The sequence below is a fragment of the Stegastes partitus genome, unplaced genomic scaffold, assembly GCF_000690725.1.
Source record: "Stegastes partitus isolate 25-593 unplaced genomic scaffold, Stegastes_partitus-1.0.2 Scaffold1632, whole genome shotgun sequence".
NCBI lineage: Eukaryota > Metazoa > Chordata > Actinopteri > Pomacentridae > Stegastes > Stegastes partitus.
Window position 1 is genome coordinate 60582 of NW_007579363.1, and position 17413 is coordinate 77994.

At 41.3% G+C, this 17413-nt stretch overlaps 1 protein-coding gene across 1 annotated transcript in view; it reads right to left on the bottom strand.

Annotated features, from left to right (window-relative positions):
- Nucleotides 1-17413, bottom strand: part of oprl1 (opiate receptor-like 1) — a gene marked incomplete at its 3' end in the record, with an annotated part of 112013 nt that overhangs the window by 23517 nt on the left and 71083 nt on the right. Inside the window, exons 2-4 of the mRNA XM_008301129.1 lie at nucleotides 13334-13421; nucleotides 11269-11451; nucleotides 10773-10863 (exon numbers count right to left, since the gene is read on the bottom strand). Of these exons, the coding sequence (XP_008299351.1) occupies nucleotides 10773-10863; nucleotides 11269-11451; nucleotides 13334-13421 (362 nt within the window). The remainder of the gene's footprint in view (nucleotides 1-10772; nucleotides 10864-11268; nucleotides 11452-13333; nucleotides 13422-17413) is intronic.

The following is a 17413-nucleotide window of genomic DNA, read 5'->3' on the forward strand; positions in this document are numbered from 1 at the left end:
AGTCTTGTCCCCTCAGAATGATAATATGGTGCCGGAAAACAAAAGAAAGCAGCAGATAAATATAGAAACAGCTGTGATTTATTAGCACCGCTGGAAGTGCTGTATGCGCTTTATAGAGACAATCCACTGTAAGCGAATACTGGGAAGCGGTGACCTTGGGTTCTGCGGATGCTCAGAGAGCTACGATGAGAGTCCACCAGTAGAATGTTGGTGTGAATATGAATGTGTAACTGCACGTCAATCAAAAGTAAGATTATCCTTTCAAAACACGAACGCATCGATAATGTGAAAAAGTCATATTGTGTGCGTCACTGCTTTTACAATAGCTCATGGAAGGTACACTGCACCATGTGAGATAATGAGGCATTAATTGTACACAGTAATGGAATTCTTTTTTGCATATTGTGATTAAAAACCTGCCACCAGAAAGGACATCTGCAAAAACCTTGAATTGCAGTGAGTTGCGCTTTTTAGACGATAATTATTTTCACCTTTTCCATGGACTGGTTAGACTTTGTATGGTGGCAAAGAATCATTCTGACTCATTGAAAACTAATTCTCTTAAATTATGCAAAAATCAAATCTTAGACCAGCGTTGTCCCCAAAACCCACAAGTAAACTGCATTCTCAGTTGTGTTTTGAAACCAATGTATTTTCTGATGAGTTGTGTTTATGATGTATCACATGTGCGTTTGAAATCAACGTAGACGTTGCTCCTTTTCACCAAACAAGTCATGTTTTAGTTGAGGCAGGACTTGGTGCCCTGATGGCCCAGAAAGTGGAGAGGAGAATCTGTAAACATTTTATGAAAGGGGTGATGTTTTCACGTAAACCATGATATTTTCCTAAACCTAATCTGGTAGTTTTGGTGGCCAAGTTTCAAACAAGAAGCTATTATTGTGAAAGTGTCAACAAAAATGTGATATTTAATTTAATTTAACTATAACCACAAAGTTCTGGTGCCTAAACCTAGTCTTGCATTTCTAAACCCTAGACCTCACAATCATTTTAGGTGGTGCTAAGCCCAGGATGCAGCTGTGGTGTCCCTGCAATAAAACTAACAAGGCAGGTTTTGGTTAATGGTTTCAATGAAAGAATCAAACAGGTCTGCCTTACTGCATGAACCAGATCTTCAAAATTTCACATGTTCAGCAGGTAGGTTGCTGCTTAGAGGTTGTTATTGTGTCCCATAATAAAGGGGATTTTGAAAACAGTGACATGCAGATAGTAGAAAAACAGCACAAAGCTACGTAAAGGCGTGGCGCAAATGGCAGACTTGTTAAGTCTATCTTCAGTGAGTCAGACTAACTTGAACCTAACAAGTGAAAACAAAACTCTCCTGGTGAAAGTCCTGTTACTGACTTATACCACCAACCTCCCCACCAAGCTTCTTATGCAGGCTTTGGGGCTTCTTCAAACTCGGGAGTCTTTTCTACTATGTGGCAGGGAATGCACCAAGGTTGTGTAGGAACATCATTTTTTACAGAGTTGAATGAACACATGATATTTGCTGCGAAATGATAGTTTATCAGTTTCAGTCACTGGCTTTCAGAAAGGTACTGGTGTCACAAAGCCATACTTGTCTATTTCCCCTGTAGAGCTGGTTTAGGCTTTGAAAATGAAATGTTAACAGCCAAAGGGTGAATTTTGCCCCCTTGCCAATTTCAAATCCATGCAACTCTGTCAAAGTAAAACCCACATGCCTCTCAGTTTCTGACTTTTCCAAAAATGTCCCAATTAGTCATGTAGTGAATTTGCACCTCAGACCATTGAGCTGGGAGGCGAGAGTACGGGCTGAAGAGAGAAGTCAGAGCAGATCAGACATGATGCAGGTACAGCGATCTGCAAAGGTGGATTTGTAGGAGTTTTTGTTTTCAAGATGGGATGTAGGCAGATCTGACCCCGACACACCTTCCTCTGAGGCTGTTTGACTGATTTCATCTGTAGGATCATGAAACAGCCTCGGACAAATGTAAAATAAATAGAGTGCTCTGTTTCTGTATCGCCTATACAATAAGTAAAGCAACAGGTTATTATCTGGGACAAGTTTTTAAATGTTCTTCTTGTAAATTAATTTAAATGCTTTTCGTAACCTTTTTTTAAAAATGAATTTAAAATATATTTGATCATTTCAGCTTTTAATGAGATATCTTAAAACAGTTGTAAATGTAATAAACCCCAGAAACTGAATTTTAAAGTCACATTTTTGTCATTATTTTAAAAAATAAAATAAAAATGAACAACCTAACTGTTTCATGAAATTGAAAAAATTGCGATTTCCGACGCCGTTGCAGCAGCGGGTAAAGACGATCCCCTCAGCTGGTCTGAGGGGTGTTGGAGTGGTGGCGGTTCTACGGTTAAATGCTGTTTTCATTTCCATTTTCATTTTAGCCACCTTGCTTTGTCAGTGATGTGTTGTAGCTCTGAAACAGCTTCCATCCCTTCTTCTACTGTGTAATTCAGGGCCAAAGCTACACATGTCCTCACAGAGACGGCTGTCCTGAGAGCTGAATGAGGAAGTGATGGTCCACCTGAAGCCCTGTGTTGATTTGGTGACCGACAGATTACAGTTTTTATTGTCATCGGGTACTGTTGTGTTTAGTGCATTAGAATATTTTCCACTGTAGCGCATGTTTAGTCTTTGGATATCAAATGTTAAATGTTGTTTTTATTCTCATTTTTAAATTAATTGGAAAACTGAATCCTAACTATGACTCCAAAGGAGCTCAGTAACATAAAAATATAAATGAAAGTAGCTGGGAGTTTATTGCATGTGCATATTGGCCACCGTAGACCAGGCTAAATCTTGAAAATTGAAATGTCAAACGGCCATTTCATTTTAATGTAGTCCTGGAACGCCCATACTGGCATGTAAAGATGAAAATACAAATCAAGTTATTGCTTTTTCATGTGAGTTTATATTCAAATAACACACTGTTGTGGAAAATCAGATGCTAGGTTGGAATTACATTTTCATGTTCATGTTTAAATTAACATTTGGATAAAGTCTGCGACGGGCTTCCATATAACCTGCTGTGTTTTGCAGATTAGTCCGGTGTTGGTTTAACAGGAAAAGTTCTGGTTTAGAAAAAAAAAGACCATGACCAGCCTCTGTGTTGGTGTCTCAGCACTGTAGCACTGACACCAATTTACTTCCAGGAAACCCACTTTGACACATTTTCTACGTGTCTTCTGAATGGATTAGTCAGAGCGTCTATTAGTGACGGCGGGGTGGCTGCTGATTATACCCTCCTTCCTGCCACTGTGTCCTTGGGTGAGGCTTTTGACCCCAATTACTGAGAGCAGCGTGCCGTGACTTTGCCCGCGGCTGTCAGGTTGCGAAGCTGCTCTGATCCCACTTTGTTTGTTTAGAGGAGACAGAAAGAGGAAGAGGAATAGATGTAGAGTAGGATGAAGCCTGATCGTGCCTGAATGTCAATTTGCTGTACGGCTAGGACAATCATAAAAACAAAGATTAAAAAAAGAAAAAAAAGCTACGAGAGTGAGCCAACAAATTGTAATTACGTAGGAAACAGAGGAAAGAAAACAAAAAGCAGATGAAGAGCATTAAAACATGGAGAAAATATAAGAAAGGAGCGCATAAGAAGACAAGGAATGAGAAGGAAATGAGATTAAAACAGGAGAAATGGGATGTCTCTAAATATAATATAATATCTTTATTGTCTCTTAGAATTATGGGAGCCTAAAGAAACTCTGGGGACATCCAGTGGGACAAAAACAATCAATTTTAATTAGAAACTTGAGGGGAAAAAATATATATATATATAACAATGAGGGAGGAGGGGGGAATGGAATCCCAAACCCTGCGTTGTGGAATGTTTCTGAGAGGTTCCTTAATTAACTCTTTTCCAACTCAGTGGCAATAGTGAGGAACCTTCAAAGGTCCCTTGAGGTTCTTGTGCTTCTCACAGTGTAGACAGGGAAAAAAATGAGCTAATTTTCACATTGAAAGGAGGAAATGATAACACGATGAGGATCAGAATCAGGTGTGAATGTGATGAAACTGAAAAAGAAGTGAGAAATGTGATAAATGACAGAAAGAGAAATCAAAATATGAGGTGTGGCGAAGGTAAGAAGAGGACAGCTGAGAGAAAGAGAATAGGATTGCAATGAAATAATCGTAAATACAATATGAAAGAAGCGAGGCTGAAAGAAAGAGGCATTCCAGGCGAGAATGACGCCGTAATAACAATAAAAAGAAAGAATGAAATCAGAAGATCAAGGAGATGAGAGTAAAATGCAAATTAAATGAAGGAGAAGAGCATTAAATGAGAAGAAAGGATGAAGACTAAGCAGAGGAGGTTAAGGACAAAACAGAAAAACAGACAAATAAAAGAAGACATAAGCAAACACGAGATACATAAAAAAGCAGAGAGAGGAGAGAAGAGAGGAGTCTTAGTGCAGCTGTGGAGTAGACTAATAAAAATGATTATGGGATTAGGGTGTAGCTGCAGGCGGAGACTGGATCAATATCTAACCACTAGACCTCCACTTTCCCTGCTAGCTACAACATATTACTTGATTTAACTGCAAAGCAACCCTGGTAAAAATCTGGGCTGTGTGTGGGCATGGGCCATGAATTTTTAAGATATTTTGTTTAGCCACATAACAAATAATAAAGGAAAACCATTTTGTTTTCCATTCTCAGGTCCATCGACCGACTCTTTGGCATCGATTTTAAACATTTGCCAAAACACGACAGAATCATGGTTTTACCTTGAACAAAGACACCAAAGTACAAAGAGTATAGAAATAGTTTTGAGTAAAACTAAGGGTGGATTTAATAAGAGGTCACTGGCAGATTTGTGAACAGCAAGTAAAGACGCTGCAACGAATCAGGCTCAGACGAAAGTTAGATTCACCGAAATCAGCAAGAACCCGACCATGTGAACCTTTAAGAAACAGGAGCAAAATCAGTTGCCGCCAGTAACAAGTAGTAACGAGATCTCCCACCATGAAGCGTGCTCAGCTGCAGCTTTCTCCACTAGATGCACTTGTAGGAGATGTTTTTCTGGCCAGGACATGAGGGATGGTAGTTGCAAGAATCAAGCCTTGATTAAATAATTCATCCAGCATGGGCGATGAAAGAAAATAATCTGATTCCAGACCTGATTTCTGTCATGTTACAAAAGATTAAATTGAAGAAATGCTGCCGTTTACGGTACTAGTGGGAGTAGAGTGAGGATACTGGCTTCAAAATCATTAAATTTTTTTGTTCATTTAACAAAGGTAGGAGTCTGTTGGTTGTTCAGAAAGTGGGGCATCAGAGAAAGAGGGATATTGAAGCCTGGACTGAACCATCTAACGATGGCTTGGATATTGCAGCAGGACTCTCCTTTGGCCTAATTCAGCTCTTTAATAAGCTTTGAAGCATACACCAACCAACCTGATTAATATTACTTTGGTCTCCCTTGTACCACCAAAACAGCTCTGACCCTTCGAGGCCTGGACTCCACAGACCTCTGAAGATGTCAGCAGCAGATCTTTTAAGTCGTGGACGTCGACATGTGGAGCCTCCATGTATTGGACTTGCAAATTCCACAGATGTTTGACTGGATTGAGAACTAGTGTGTATTTTGAAGTTAAAGCCTTGAAATCCATGTCACGTTCCTCAGCAATTCTTGCAGTGTGGCAGGAAGCATCAGCACTGTCATCTGTGAATATTGTCACCATGAAGAGGCGATGTGAGAGAACGTTTAGGTGTCCAACTACCATCCACATGAATGTCAAGACCAAAGGGTTTCCAGCAGAATAGCGTGAAGACACTGCCTCCACTGGCTCGCACATTCTGCTGCCATCTCTTCCTCGAGTAACAAAGCACTCCACATGATGAACAAGACAACATGATTCCTCAGACCGGACCACCTTCTTCCATTGCTCCATGGTCCAGTTCTCATTATAGGAGCTTTAAGAGCTCAGCATGGACACTTTGACTGATCTGCAGCTACACAGCTCAGTACAAAGGAAGCTGTGATGCACTGTTCTGAAACATTTCTATCATACAGTAGCTCTTCTGTGAGATCAGACTTCAAAGATCAGCCTTTGGTCCTCACATGCATCAATGAGCTTTGGGCATCCATGATCCTTTCTCTGGTTCACCAAGCTGTCCACACCAGGAAAACTACACAACATCTGCCATCTTAAAGATTCTCCCACCCATTTATCAACTTAACGAAGTGACTGCTCACTTGAGCCAATGTAAGAAGATGATCAATGTTATTGTCTTGTCTGTGGTTTTAATGTTATGGCTGATTGGAGTACAGCAGTAGCACCAAACCAATTCAGGCAAAGTATTCTTCATGTTGAAAAAAGGCGGGTCGGCACTGGCAGCATTTAAACTATGTCAAATCTATATTCAATAGATATCTGCGACCACTCTCTTAGAGAAGCCGTTCAAATCATGTAAATCGTGTTTACTGTGACCTTGTGAACTACACCTGTCACGACTGTTCTGCTCAATGACTGAGTGAGGGACCAACAAAATTATGTGAAACTAATTATTTTTATGCAAATACAGTACTTGTGCAACAGTTGCCAAAGTCAGAAATATCATTGCTGCCATCGGTGTAGTTATTTCTGTTCACACTGACAATAAAAAAAGATCTTTCTTTGTTGGTAAATCTGACGAAATCCATTTCAGAGTGATCTGTAGTGGAGCAAATGTAGAACAGTGCAAAGAAACGCCAGGAGAGTTGAGTCAGGCTGGCTGCAGGCTGACCAAAGACCTGCCGTCCTCTCAGCTGGCACAACTGATCTGGTTAAGCCTGACTGTCTCGAAGCAGCTTCATATTGGGCTGCACACTCAGGACAGAGCGGCACTGGAAGACATTAACAAAGACACGGTCTACACTTCTACTTTGCTGCCGAGAGACCAAACCTACGACCCTAATGCGTAAGCCAGCTACTTCTGCTACTGAGGAGCTCGTTCTTCCATTCATAAACAGTAAGATGAGCATAACAGGGAAACATGTTGGTATCCATTTTGTTGTTTGTGGCCTCGTGAGTGTTCTCTCTACCAATTAACCTTCTGAACTCCAAGCAGTTTCTGGACGGTCTTTGCTACGATCAACTCACGATGGGTTCATTTTTCACAGCAAAGTTCTGCACCTCTATGGAAACACCATGGCTGAGTGGAGAGAACTCATATCATACATATCTTCTGTGCAATGGTCATAAAATAGAAAAACATCCATCCATGCATTATCTATACACCGCTTAATCCTCACGAGGGTCGCGGAGGGGCTGGAGTCTATCCCAGCTGACTCAGGGCGAAGGCAGGGGACACCCTGGACAGGTCACCAGTCTATCACAGGGTTACACTTAGAGACAGACAACCAAGCACACTCACATTCACACCTACGGACAATTTAGAATCACCAATTAACCTCAACATGTCTTTGGACCGTGTGGGAGGAAGCCAGAGAACCCGGAGAGAACCCACGCTGCACGGGGAAAACATGCAAACTCCACGCAGAAAGATTCCGGTGCCCCCACCAGGACGCGAACCAACAACCTTCTAGCTGCGAGGCAACAGTGCTACCAACTGCACCACTTAAAAGAAAAACAAACAAAACAAAACAAAAACTAAACTAATTTTACAGCTTAGATTTAGCTACATTTTCCAGCCAAACATCATATGATTAGTTGAAGGACTGTCGCAGAAGTTGAAAATTTGAGGAATCGTCCTGACAGTTTTTATGTAAATATAACATGCTTTTCAAACACAAGGTCGAGTTTTGAGGTTGAGACTTGAAAACCAAACACATTACCATAGATCTACACTGCAAAATGGTCTTTACAAGTTCAATGCAAAGCAAGTGAGCACCGCTGAAATAAAATACGTACTTGAGGTCCTTGGTAGTGATGATGCATCTGCTCAATGTAAACACTAAGTGCTGGTAATGGACACAGGATAAAACCTCACTGACCTAATTTTCTGTAAGTTTTGCGAGCACGCAGAAGCAGTTTGAGATGCACTCGAGCTGAAGCGGAGGACATTTGTTCAGCAACAGTATATCTGAGTGTAGAGAAAGAGTTTTGAGGAGCAGATTTGCACCCAAGCAGAGGCTATTAGAGAAACAGGAACGGGAATTTTGTGCAAAAACATTGCAAAATCTAAAAGTAAAATGAAGAAATAATGCTCTGAAATTGAAGGATTGTGCTCGCGATGAAAGAAAGTTACTCCATAATTCAGAAATATCAGCAGATGGGCCAGCTTTTACACATAGCTTGACAATCCTCCAGCATCAGCCGGCTGAGGTTGTTCAGGACAGCCTTCCGAGACAGCGGGAGAGTTGCACTAACCGAGATGGCAGCAATGTTTTGAGTAACCAAATGAGATTCTTTCCAAAAAAAAGAAAAAAACTGCTCCGAGTCCAGCAATGTTTCTTTTTAGGCTTGAAATTTCAGCAGCTACTATAATTCTCTCCCGCTGATTAACACCCGTGCGTATCTGCTGATGACATATTTTGGTCATTTCCATCATTGTGTTTGTATTAACCTCGTGCGCTGGAAAGTCTTTGTGCACCTGTTGCCATAGAAACTGAGCAGAATGCTTTGAATATTATGGCCTTTTAAGGAGAACTGCTGCCATCTGTGATCTCCGAGCAGCAGGTTTGCCATGATATACAAGACTGCCGGCACAATCAGATCACAAACACACATAAATACTCATCATCACCCTTCGCAGAGCCCTATAAGGCAAACGCACTGCTGTGAAAGAGACAAACACCTGCACACGGCTTAATGTGTGCGTAGAATCTGCTCCACTGCAAGACTTTTCCATTAATATCTGAGTATGAATATGAATGTGTAACCTATACTCACATCTATATATATATATATATAGATGCCTGAACGGGATGATTTATTGCAACACACACATAGAGCACACAGAGAAGGACGCAGGTGAATCCACTCGACAGAAACTGATAAGCATCAATAAGAAGAGAAATGAAAGGAGTCTATATGAGAATCAAGCTGCTGTTATCAGCTGTATCAACGAAGAGAGACTGTAATAAAGAGTCAAACTGTCCAGCTGCTACTTACTTTTATAAACTTCAATATGAGGCGAGATGTAGTGCTGCTGTTTAAACACAACTCTAGTCTCTTCTGCAGCTACCTGTTATTTTTGCCTCTTCTCTTTTTTACAGGCCATTTACAGAAAAGCTCCGATTACTACACAACATTTGCCCTCTGATTCAAGCAGTCGGCTGCAAAGCGATGATATGGAAGATGAGTGTTCTTTGTTCTCCTGCTGGCTGCATCAGCGACGGGCTTTGGCTTTTTAAGCCTTAATTAATTGCCCATTGTAAATGCAAGGAACATTTGCCCTCTCCTCCCTGTGTGAATCTCCACTAAATCCTCTCATCGATTTCGTCATTTGTTAGATAAGATAATTCTGCTGCCTGATCCAGCGCACGAGCATAAAATGGAAAAAAAAAAGAAGCATAAAGTCAGGACTCTCACTCAATCCCCGATGCTCACGGTGCTTGATATTCATTCATGGAATAGTTACAGCCTATGTTGGAGGAAATGAAGCAGCGGATGAATAAGGAAAAGCAGCACAGAAAAAGTGGAAATAAGGACACATGCTGATCAGGTTTTAGCTTTATCAGGAAGGTTTGACATGAAGGTGGAAATAGTGAACTGAGCATTGGATTTTTATAGCAGGACTTCAGGAGCACAATGAGAACTTCACATGCAGTGGTGTTGTGGAGGCTGTAGGTCCACACAGTTATTAACACACTTAACTTGCTTTTTTTTTCCCCCCAAAAAACCCAAAAAACACAGAGACAGTTGTTGGAATTTCTAATGGTCCTTGCACTAATCATCTGTGATGTATTCCACATGTCTAATATGACAGTTATTCTAAAAACTAAACCTTTTTGCTGCCTTTTTGGTAACACCTGTGGATACCTGGAAAACATGTACATATAGCTTTTTTGTTCTAAGATATTTTTTTGGCCCTTTTGCACTTAAACAAGGTTAGTTTACAGGGGAGGGGAAGGACATGTAGCAGATCTTGTCAGGGGTCGAGAACTTCAGATCCTATTCATGCCTGCTCAACCAGTTGAGCTGCTGGGTGACCCCAGTTTATGGCACTTTAGTTGTGTCACACTGTGCAGAGGACAGTTTTTAGGCACCTCCACTTCTAGTCATGGCTGTACTGTTTCTATAGATGTACAGGACTTTATATTGCAGCGAAAAATGACCTCACAGGAAGCAAAAACGTGACAGCAGCAAATAAAAAAACGCACAGAAACTGCCTGGGTTTAACAGATTAATGGTGCAAAGCAGGTGTTTGTATCCAATGTACACCGTTTACAGTATATATGCTCAGATTATTCGTGTGCATGTGTGTACACTCTTAGCCCTCACACTCCACCACAATGGATTAGTAATGAATTTGTTCTGCAACATGATGGCAAGCCTCAGCTTATAGCTAGAGTCACATTTGGTGATGCGAGGAGTCCTGCAGTGGAGACCTAAACATGCTGGAGTCATTATGGGAGTTCATGAAGAGACAAAAGCTGATGAAGCAACCTAAAACCTAAATTCTCAGCAGAAACATGTTTTCCAAGGTGCTTGGACCAACCTTCTTCTGTTTATTGCCCTTTGTATGACGCTATTGATGAATAAAAACCCCTCTAGGTTGTTTTTGAAGCATTTCAGTCGCTTGCACAGCACAGTACAGTATATGTACACAATGATCTGTAGGCCGTGTGTGCATGTGTGTAGGAATTACTTACTGTTGTGCTCTTGCTCCTCCTCTACATTTCCCATGACCATAGCTGGGACACCAAAGGCAGAGGCCAACACCCACACACAGATATTCACCATCTGGAGTCACGACAACATGGCAGCGAGTTAGTATTCAGTGTTTTCCCACGGTGACACGGTAAGACGTACCATTTAATGACCTGTATGTATACAATCCAGCTATGTGAGAAACACAAGGATCTTATAAGGTTTGTCAAGAATCCTGTGAATGTTCAAATTTACTTATAACAATATATATCAGTATCCATTAATCTCCTGTTTTGTTTTTAGTTTTTTTCTGTTCTTACACAATGACAGCAAACACAAAGTCAGTTTAATGACTCTAATCACGAGATCAGACTCTGAAGTGAGCTGAAACAGTGATTAACGTCAGAATGGATGTCAGCGGTCATTGGAGTCAGAACAAAGCAGGTGTGAAGGTTGTTGAAAAGGTAAATATCTCACTTTGAAATGAATCAGTTTTACCTTGGCCTTGTGAGGAGTCCTCATGTCCAGCGCTTTGACAGGGTGGCAGACGGCCACGTACCTGTCCATGCTCATCACTGTCAGGGTAAAGGTGCTAGTGAACATGTTGTAGTAGTCGATAGACACCACCGTCTTGCACAGGGCGTTCCCAAATGGCCAGAAGCCCAGAAACACATCAGTGCCCTGGAAACATTCAGGAATCAAAGAATGAACACATAAAATGCAGCTCGGACCAGAACACTGGGTGCCGGTTACTCTGAAACATGACTTTATGCACATTCAAACCGACAAAACATGCTGTTTCAAAATAAGTGCTTTAAAGTGTTCTCTGTCATGTTAATGTACAGTACTGTTTGCATGGAGATTTAGAAATAGCAGAGTGATAGACACAGTAGCGTACCAGCGAATATACGACTCAGTGGAGTTGCATGATGAGCAGCAAAAAGCTTAAGTGATGATAACTTTTTAATACAAGTTATTAGAAAAATAAATCTGCCTTGTGTTAGTGTCTAAGGCCTCGTCCACACGTAGCAGGGTATCTCACAAAACGAAGATATTTTTCTACGATGTGTCCTGTCATCCACACGAAAACGCAGATTTACGGGATTAAAAACGATTCTTTCAAAAACCTCCGACCAAAGTGAAGATTTGCGAATTTCTGTTTATGCGTCTGCATGTGGACGTCAATAACCGGGTTTTTGTTTTCTAAACGTCACTGCCTGTGACAAATTGTGTTCTTTACATCACATGTAAGACCTGTGTTTACATTTGGAAACAGCGTGGACGCCCTCAGAACCGTGTTGTCTCTTGTCCAGGCCCAGATACCGCTCCACTTACAAGAACATAGGCGAAGGACGGCATTAAGAATGGTTGTTTTCCACCACCTTGCCATTCCACATCCGAGGCATGTTCTCCATCAAAGACACTGACGCCAGTTTTGGGTCAGACCACTGCCAGCTGGTGGGAGAACTTTGAGACGCAAATCGTGCTCCAGGAGGAATGGCGTGATAATGTCCGTATGTCATCGGAGTTATTACATCCTCACGTAGAATATGAATGTGCTTAAAAACACATTTACACGGTTAGGTGTGGATTCATTTTTTTCTAAAAACAAGGTGGTCTGTACGTGAGTTTTTTTCTCGACGGAGGGGGCAGGATATTCGGTTTTACAAAAACCCTGCTACATGTGGACGAGGCCTATAATTATCTAATAAGGGACCTATTCCTACCCAAATCATGACACGGGCCAAAACCAAAACACATAATTTTGTACCTAAGTTGAACCAAGCTTCTAACAAGCAGCTATTATTGTCAAAGTGTCAACCCAAGCTTGACGAAATGTAATTTAGTTTTAAACAGAAATGACTAAAAATAAAAATAAAACTTTCCTGTAATGGCGACAGAGACTGTAACAGGTCACATTATTGGGTTTTGCCAATAATAAATGTATTCCAGATAATGACAAAACGTTAACAAGAGCTGAAGTTTATTTTGCTGCTTCCAGCTTTTTGTCTTTCCTGTGAGTTCAGAGGGTCTATACGAGCATTTCCAAAGCGAGAGAGCGAGTCAAGCGTGTTTACCCAAAGCCACAACAGCGATGACCTCATTAATTACTTAAAATGAGAAATTACTCCCAACATAGAGACTTGATCGGTCAGAATCTAACGATAAATGACACCACAGGAAGGTGGGCTGTCACACACGGAGTCACAGTTTATCAGCTGCAGGTAAATCGTCTGTTGCATAGCAGTTGGGTGAAGTCCTGAGCTCCATCATAGCTGTCAGATGGATTACTGTTGGTAACATAGCAGTTGGATATCATCACATATGGACAGAAGTTTCATTATTTTGGAAATCAGAACCAAACTCGGCTGTATTAGTGCATTATTATGTGTCACTTTATGCACCATCCAGTCTTGTGTGAGTTAGGTTGTCAGGAATAGTGACGTAAAAGTGGCCTATGTCTGCCGTCACTTTACAAGACTGATGATTGTAGCCCATGTATTAAAAAGTCAAGAGAAATATTTTAAATGCTTTGTGCAGATGACTGATGATGATATCATACCTGAAAAGGCAAAGTAGCCAGGAACAGAGAGTCAGCCAGCGCCAGGTTAAAGATGTAGATGTTGGTGGCTGTTTTCATCTTGGTGTACCTGAGGAGAGAGGAAGCACACAAGCACACAGATTCAGTTAAATGAAAAATCAGAAAATAGCAGCACACCACATGCACCTGTAACACCTTAATCGAGGGTTTGCAGCCTGGTAAAGATTCGATCCAGTCTGGAGAGTGAATAGCAAACACAAGACGCCGCTTGGCTACTCACAGTGAGCGTCTTTGTGCTGCTGTTAAAACTGCCGGTTACAACAAGACTTGCTGGTTGCTTTTATCTAGAATACCTTTCATTAACAGGAGAGGGGGCATTGATAACGTCTGTGGCCACAGTGGGAACTGCACACATGACTGAACCCAGTCAAACAGCACTTTATTTACACTCTAAGCAGCAATTCAAGGAACCATCACGTCATCAAATGCATGTTTGCAAGATGAAACAAACATCGAATTTACTCATGTAGATAAACTATTTAAAGAACACGTTGTCTTGATCAGTCGGGTTGACATAATAATGTTTGTAATTGCATCAGCTGAATATCGAGGGTGTATTTAAATTCACATTTTGGCTTTAGTGAATCTAAAACTAGATTCAAATTGAGGTCAATTTAGGAAACTGGCTTGAGAACTTCATTTTTCTTTACTTTAGGCTTCAGGATGTCAAGTTCCCTCCTCTGTCTTAACGTGCCTGCACAATTTCAGACAGTTAAAAAGGCAAATACCTTTGATTGTAGAGGAAAAACAAATTCCTTGTAGCTTGTTACACTAACATAACATCATTACAAGTTTTCATGACTTAAGAAGGTTGATGCAAACTGCTGCATTTATGTATATTTATTTATTTTTTGTTATTATTCTTTATCGTGCAGATGAAGACCAGTGTTGGTCTCACATGAAGGTGGTGACCTTAAATCTCTATCTCTAAGTTCTAAACAGAATGGAACGCATTTATTTTCACATAATGTTCTCCATGTGAACAAACACCACAACAGGGAGACCATAGTCAGAAGTGTTATTGACCGAGCTCCACCTAAAGAGCTTATTGTCCCATATTATCCCAAAAGAACATTTTGCTCTCAGACTGCGGTTTCACTTGTGGTCCCCACAGTTTCCACAGAGCCTCCAGTTGTCAGGTTCCTCTGTTGCGGAACCAGTTCCCAATTTGGGTTCTGGAGGTGGGCACTCTCCTTTTTTTTTTTTTTTTATATTTCAGTTAAATCTTTTCCTTTTTGATAAAAGATGACCCTGAACCATCCAGTGGTTATGCTGCTGGAGGACTTCCCATGATGCCCGGACCACGTCTTCTTGTCTCTCCTCTCTTTCACTCTCAGTGCATTTATTTGCCACCTTTGCTCATCATTTACTGTCTTCTCTCCCCTGTTGGTTGTGTTTTGCCCTCTCTACAGGTATCTCTGGACGCAGAGCTGCAACGATTTACAGTGCGGCTGTTGTTCTCTTGTAGGTTTGTTTCTCTTTGTTTTTTTTTATTGTTTCTTTTCTCTCACCCTAGTCTGACTCACTGGATGTAGTTTGCAGGTATAAGTCCACTATTGGCTACACGTTTTACGCAGCATTATCTTTCCATCCTGCTGTCTAAATGTTAATGATTTCAAAATCCCACTATGGAAAACAACAACCACCTGCAGACTAGCAGCCTACCACGCTGAACATTTTCCAGTAAGGCAGCCCTGCTCGCTCTTTTTCGGTGAAGCTTCCATACTAATGGCTGTATGCATGTCAACCTTCTACCCAAATTATTTCTGTATCTCTATTTTAAGCGAACATCGTTGCTGCGTGTTGGGTTTGGATGCACCCAACCCATTCTGTATCAGCACTGGAGGACGGTCTGGCTATGCGAGACCACCCTCACCCCAACAGGTTGAGGCAGGTGACCATCCTTCCTGAGCCTGCTGGAGATTTCTTCCTGTTAAAGGTCTTGTTTTTGGTTTTTGAGTTACTCAAAGGAAATCATATGAAATTGTTGAGTTCATCTATTACTTCACATTGTAAAATCTTAACCTTACTGTTAAGACTTGACATTCAGAGCATCTCAGGATACAAACTGTTGGAAAACAGACTCATGAGTTACAAATTCTTTAAGAAGAAACGAGCAGAAAGGTCGTCAGGGCATTAGCATCAAAAAGGGTTCATCTTATGGGAGGATGAATGTTGTTTCTTTACTGCCAATAGGCCAAAAAAAGCTGTCAAGGATGGTCTTGGATGTTAAACACCCCCTTTGCTGGGCATTTGTTGCTCTCGTCTTTATCTGAGTTTCCCCCTGCAGTGGTTCTGGCATGTGCTCGGCACCAGCAGTCTGACGTAACCCTGCGGTTTTTGCATCACCACTTTGTTTTGGTTGCTTCTGTTTTGTTTCTGTCAGGTTTAGTTCTGGGTGATCTGTAGGTGGACTGGAGGGAGCGCTCCAGGGCTGCTGCTTCTCTTTCTGCTCTGCGGATTCCCCTTTATTTTTATATTTCATCTTGCTGGTCTTTCTCAACTTTTTCTTTTCTTTTAGTTTCTTTTTTTTTTGGTCAATACTTTATGCTTTGATTGTTTTAGGATCGCTCACACGTCCAACACAAATCATAAAAGTGTTTACTTTTTTTTGCCTTCTGGGGGAAGAATGAGACCGTTTGAGGTCAAAACACTGAAAACTGTCCAGATGTATGTTCTGGAGCCCACATTTACAGACTGTTAAATATAATGATGGAAAAAAGAAGTTAAGGGCCATATTTTTGAGTGGCTGCTCTTGTAACTCTGCAGATTTCTGCCTCTTTGACTTGACAACAAACTGAAGGTTTTTTTCTGCTCCGGCTGCCCTGAATAAAACTTTACAAAAAAACGCATTGCAGTCAAATGTTTCCCCCCTTCCCCCTCTCCTCTCTCCTCTCTGCCCATTATTCAGTTTGGCCTCAGGCTCTTTTGCACTCCGTCTTTTCTCCTCAACACATCCCCTCCTTTCTAACGCCGTTCCTCTCCGTCTCCTCCTCTGCCTCCTCTTTCCTCTTCATGTCCTTTCATTTTCCTCCCCCCTTCCTTCATCTCCGATTTTAGATGGTGTTCACCATACTCAACGCCCTTCTCCTTTTTTTTTTCTTTTAAAGATCTCTCACTCATCTATTCCTTTGCATCCCACCATCTGTGTCTTTCAGTCTTTTATCCTTTTCATGCCTTTCATTACCTTTTTTTTTTCTGACTTTCAGTTCTATGTATCTGGTCAATTTCTTTTCCTCTTCACTTCAATGCCCTCAGCTCTTTCTCATTCCTCTGCTTTTATCTATATTGTATCTGCAGGTTCCGGGAGAAGAATCTGAGATGTTCATGTTAAATTTAGGCCTTAATGGTCAGAACAAAGAGACGCAGAATACTAAAGAAGGAGGCAGCTTTGGCAAAAGGACAAAAGGAAACGAGGTGTTGATGAACATTTGATTGTTCGGCTGGTGACTGAAAGTTCTCGTCCGGATAAATCTAAATCTATGTTGATCTGTAGGTACGTTCAGAGCCTAAACCGAGCAAAGCAGGTCATTTGTGAAATATTTAATCACATTGACAGTGTTTATTGCTTTCCAGTTACGCAGCTGAAAGCAGAGCCTGTTTAGGCCCCAAGAACTCCAGGGATCTGGGCCGGTGCCAGTCGGCTTGTTCAGTTAATCTTCCATAATGATTTGTGAGTACTGTCTACGCAATGGGGTGGAAAAAAAATGTACCTACCCTTCAAATGAATAATCTGCCTCAATATGTTACTTTTAATGGGGAGTATCTGCCAGCCAGTGCCGACTTTCCACCTGCGTTTGGATCTTTTTCAAACGCTTTTCCTCAAGAAGTCAAAAATTCCTACGGCTTGCCAGATACTTTGTCTCCTCGTGTCTTTATCAGCACTTTCCTGTCTTCCTGCTTGTGTCCTCTCATTCACTTTCACCTTTTAACCCTCCGAACTGCAAGTAGTTTCTGTGCATTTTGAGGTTTTTTTTTTGGTGCTCCCGTCACATTTTCACTTCCTGTGGCGTAATTTTATTCATTAGCAGTATAAAAGTC